Source organism: Anneissia japonica, unplaced genomic scaffold (assembly GCF_011630105.1).
Source record: "Anneissia japonica isolate Jap-2015-1 unplaced genomic scaffold, ASM1163010v1 scaffold287738_len211916_cov219, whole genome shotgun sequence".
In the NCBI taxonomy this organism is placed as follows: domain Eukaryota; kingdom Metazoa; phylum Echinodermata; class Crinoidea; order Comatulida; family Comatulidae; genus Anneissia; species Anneissia japonica.
The window spans coordinates 17,671-22,833 of NW_022718514.1; the positions used below are offsets into that span (position 1 = coordinate 17,671).

The window sequence follows — 5,163 nt, forward strand, 5'->3', positions numbered from 1 at the left end:
ACATCTATCTTGTATTTGAATCAGAAGATGATATTGCACCCTGCACTGCAAAAGGTCACCCAAAACAATCTTTTGTAAAAATTTACAAAGATGGACAAATAATTGAGAAAGGAGAGGTTAGAGCGTCTGTGAAAATTGATGAAGACATTTGTCGAACAAGTATCACATGTTATGCAGAGAATGGAGAAGTTAATGCAACTATACCACTAGACAAATGTAACACAGGTAATTTAACAATAGTCAGGGTTGCTACAGTACAAGGGTAACAACTCGATGACGTCGTTATTAAAAAAAATGTAATTTAGCTTTTTTGGAATTGTAGAAAAATAGTTGCAAAATCCAATATGTTTCCTAGAATTACATCATTTATAATAGGCTATTTATAGTCTGATTACATTCACATTCATTTTCTGAGTGCATATTACAAAAAGCGGGCTAAGAAATTTGATTTGCAATTAACAATTTGTTTTTCTGTTATATTAATAGATCTTACTCTTGTATTTGAATCAGAAGATGGTATTGCGACGTGCATTGCAAAGGGTCATCCAAAACCATCTTTTGTAAAAATTTACAAAGATGGACAAATAATGGAGAAAGGAGAACTTATAGCATCTGTGAAAATTAATAAAGAGGTTTGTCAATCAAATATAACATGCTATGCAGAGAATGGCAAAGTTAATGCAACTAATCCGCTAGAGAAATGTAACACAGGTAATTGAACAATAGTGACACGTAGCAAATTTAATGAAGGCATTACTACAACTATAATTTTGTTGTTTTCGGCATAGTACAAAAAGTAATTAATTTTATAATATAAATAATTTGTATATATTGAATAATTTTTATTTAACCAAAGTCCTAATTTTTCTTTCAGACAATCAAATAGATTTTATTCTTGTGTTTAAATCAGAAAATGGTATTGCAACGTGCACTGCAAAGGGTCATCCTAATCCATTTCGTGTAATGATATACAAATATGGAAAAATAACTGAGTCTGGAGAAGGTAAAGCATCTGTGAAAATTAATGATGATATTTGTCAATCAAACATCACATGTTATGCAGAGAATGGAGAAGTTAATGCAACAGAACCACTAAAGTCCTGCAACACAGGTAACTTGTACTTTCTACACAAGAAATAGAAGGCCTAGCAGATGTGATTTTCCCAGCTATATATAATTTTTTTTAAGCGAAAGTTTTGATTTTTCGTTTGCATTATTGTCAATAAAGAAATGGTTTTTATTTTGCAGTAGTGTGTCACTATTATACACAATTTTTACTATTAGTGTTGTGAGTCACAGTGTACTGAGTTTCAATTTAAAACATTGCAGTGTCTTGTGTTGTATGGTATAAAAAAGAAAAATACATGAGATGACTGTAATAATAGAGGAATACTTGTTTCATAATGCCTAGAATATTTCTGTAGATTGTAATTTTTCATTTCAACCCCAATAATTCTCATAAAATTACTATCACGGCAACTGTCGCAATACGATGCAATCTCTCAGATTTGCCTATTATTTAGTAAGGAATAATACCAAGTTAGTGGTGTCGAACTAAGCAAGTATATAAAGTAGTAAGAGTTTTGCTAAAATCATTGTTTTCTGTAATAAATGATTAATAATTTTGAACAGACTATACACTAACAATTCTTACCCATGTCTTTTTTTCCAAGTTGATCTAAAACATAAACAGACATAATTTAAACCAAAGGATTTAAATAAATCAATTTGATGATGCTACTGCTGATGATGATGATGATGATACTACTTTTAGTACAAGATGACACAAACTAACTGACTCGAGTGACTAATAAATGTTATTAAACGTGGCGTAATTTACAAAGACAGTAAACTTTTGTTAAATTTACAGAAAACTGCAAACGATACTTATCAAGTTTAGGGGAAGGAAGTAATACATGGTGCCTATTTAGATTGAATTAATTTTGTTGTTGTTAAAAAGCAAACATATATAGTGTTTTTTTTTATTAGGTCTTTCAAATTCACAACCAATATTAATACAGACAGTGCTTATTGTAACAGTACCTACAGCAATCATAATTTGCTCTGTTGCAACGTGTCTGATAATAGGCTGCTACATCCATGTACGTATTAAGGTAAATCTTATTCACTGATACAATTTTTGTTTTTATTAAATTCACCTAAAAGAAGGCACAGAGAAGAAAACGCATGCGTAATCCCAAACGCTTCCAATTCGCACGAGTAAATTTGACTAGTGGAAAACTAATTTAATGTGTGCCTTCTGTTTGTGATTTTAAACACAATCTGAAATGGGATCTACATGATTTAGCAAAACACCACATTTATTGATATCTACTAATAAGCATAGTTAGGTTCTGAGTACACTAATTGGAATCCGAAGGAGCTATTATTTCCTTAAAACAAAAAATTGCCTAAAGCCCGCAGGGCTGAAGCTAATTTTTGAAAGAAAAAATGGTTCCTAAGGAGGCAGTATATCAACATAATAATCAGTCGGTAATAAGAAAATTCAATGCAAATAAATGTGATGACGTCACCACCGACTTAAAATAATGTTAATTATATCAGTACGTTTAAATAAAAAAGAACGTATTAAAAGAGTGTTATGTTTTATTTATTTAGAAAAGGAAGGAGAGAAAGAATCGTCTCCAGTTACAAAACCTACATCACTATGAAGAACTTTCATACAGCTGTACAAAGAGACTTTCTCATGCGGATGATGGTTACGCAAAGGGAATACCTACTGCAGATGAATCTTGCTCTAATACTGATGAAACTTACGAAAAACCTTTAAAGTTATAATTTTTTTCGCAAATGTTTTAATGTTTTACTCTAATGTTTATATATTTAGTGATATCTTTTACATGGACAAACTCTGATCCATTACAAGCACTGATTTCCACACAGGCTAATTAACAAAGATACAATAAATGCACATAGTTGTTGTTTTTTTAAGTTTAAAAAACAAACATAAAAAGTAGTTAAATCGGGAAAAGTTTAAAATCACATCAAATCACAAATGGAAGCCAAAGATATATTATATAAATGCACTAAATTAAAACGATTAATTACAGCAACAATTAAAACTAAAGTACAGTATTTAATATGGTTGCAGGATCCAAAAAATAATCAACTACACAGAATCGAAATGTACAAAGGATATCTATATTAATGATGTAGCAATAAGAGATCATTCAGTTAGTGACATTTATGTGTACTAAATTTATGAAATGAATGTTCAACGGAGGTAAAGCGTTGCTTTTTTGCGTTACAGAATGAAGCCAACAATGTTGACATGAAACACTGCTTCGAAAAAACCCAAGAATTATATAGTTTTATACTTCCATTTTCGGGCATCTATGCTGTTTACTAATATTTGTCGCTTCTCCTTAAGTTAATTACCTGTTGAACAATGATCAATGTATTTTTGGGTTGTTTTTTTTTTGTATAGTATATTTTTACTGGTATACTTCATACTTATTATGGAATTTTTAAAAAAGTATGAGATGGATTATTATTATTATTATTATTATTATTATTATTATTATTATTATTATTATTAATAATAATAATTTATATTAATATTAATTATTATTATTATTATCATTAGTTAAGTATCAATGACTTATTTATCATAATTCACCTACGAAAATAAGAATCTTTTAAAAGGGTTATGTTAAAAAGCTTTGCTTGTAATTTCTTGCATCCCTGTTTCATATTTTCATATATATTGTTATATTACATTAAAGAAAATTTTACTTCTGTGAAATAAATCGAACTTGAATTGACTTGTGTTCATCGAGAAGTTTATATATTCATGCTATTATGTTTAATAATTACAAACCGATACTCTTTCATTTAATTTATCATAGGTAATGTTCTTACAGTATAATGTGTTTATTGCGTGAAAGAATAAACTGAAACCGAAACTTAAACAAAAAATCATTATTACTGTATTACGCCACTGTCGTTATTCCATCATCACCAGTGGCTTATCTAGGGAGGGCCACCCCCACCTCCCCAAAAATCACCGTCAAGTAGTTAAAATCACCTAAAATCATATTTTTCCCCTCATTAGCGCCCCTCAACTGATCATTGAACCCCACTTTACCTTCGCCCCCACTCCCCGATCAGCCCCAATTTCAAGACTTGTAGATACGCCACTGATCATCACAATAATGTAATTATCATAATCTTCGAGTACATCGTTATCATGATGATTTTCGTCTTTTTTTTATTATTCGTTGTTTCTACTTTGTCGATACCCATCGTTCATTCTGTTACCCTAATTAGAATAAACGAGGAGCTCTGATCTGAATGAGGAGTTCCTTTAACAGTCGGACCCAGCATATTTTTGGATGCTAGAAGAGTGCCTCTGGGATGCGAATGGCATCAGTGGGAGGAACAGAACTGAATTGAACTGAATGCCATGATAATTTTAAATACAATTTGAGTTAATGGAACACTCATTTGTGGACTGGGAGAATCCCCAACTACGAGGGGCACACATCCTCCAAAAAAAGAAGTTCGCCAGCAGATGCCATACCCCCATTGAAAATGTTACTCTCAAGTAATTAAAATCAAGTAGTTAAAAATTCACATTTGCGCCCCCATCACCCCCCCCCCCTCCACTCACCACAGTTGCTTTTTTCTTCTTTTTTTCCATTATACAACATGATAACTAACAATCGAATACAGAAAGAAACCTAAACAAACACGAAAATGAAATTGAAAAGGTTACCAAAAAAATTATACATATGGCTTAATATAAAATAACTTCACACGCTTAGACAATCAGTGTGTTTCTGCCTTTATTACATCAAAATGTTGTTCTGCTTGCAAATTGTATTTTAAAATCCTTACCACTAACTAAAATAGAGCTCTCAACAAAACTAGATTTTGTCTGTTCAATTTTCTAAGTGCGGTACGTATTTTCCGGACCAAAACCGAGTAAAAACGCAATTGTTTAAACATTTCGTAACCATCTCAGAAACCCACTAGATCGATTTGATGGGTGCAACGACTATCAGAGGCTAAATTTATTGTGAAAACAATGTACTGAACGTTGTTAAAATTGGAAGCATGTATCCTTATTAGGCCAATATTTTTACAAACTCAAAAGTGCACAATTTCTACTATAAACGATTTATTCTTTTTGTATATTAT

The 5,163-nt window shown here is 31.1% G+C and overlaps 1 protein-coding gene across 1 annotated transcript; it reads left to right on the forward strand.

The window, feature by feature from the left end:
- The first annotated feature begins 8 nt into the window (after positions 1-8).
- Positions 9-3,497, forward strand: LOC117110555. The gene is made up of 5 exons (XM_033253316.1): positions 9-225; positions 487-711; positions 875-1,111; positions 1,990-2,114; positions 2,620-3,497. The coding sequence occupies exons 2-5, from the start codon at positions 588-590 to the stop codon at positions 2,797-2,799; spliced, it is 666 nt and encodes a 221-aa protein (XP_033109207.1). The 5' UTR covers positions 9-225; positions 487-587; the 3' UTR covers positions 2,800-3,497.
- The last annotated feature ends 1,666 nt before the right edge of the window (positions 3,498-5,163 follow it).

Excerpts from the sequence above, each read along its gene's own strand:
- LOC117110555 (XM_033253316.1), top strand. The coding sequence starts at position 588 with ATGGAGAAAGGAGAACTTATAGCATCTGTGAAAATTAATAAAGAGGTT. Across the intron at positions 1,112-1,989 it reads ACTAAAGTCCTGCAACACAG|GTCTTTCAAATTCACAACCA; the intron begins GTAACTTGTACT and ends TTTTTTTATTAG. Across the intron at positions 2,115-2,619 it reads ACATCCATGTACGTATTAAG|AAAAGGAAGGAGAGAAAGAA; the intron begins GTAAATCTTATT and ends TTATTTATTTAG.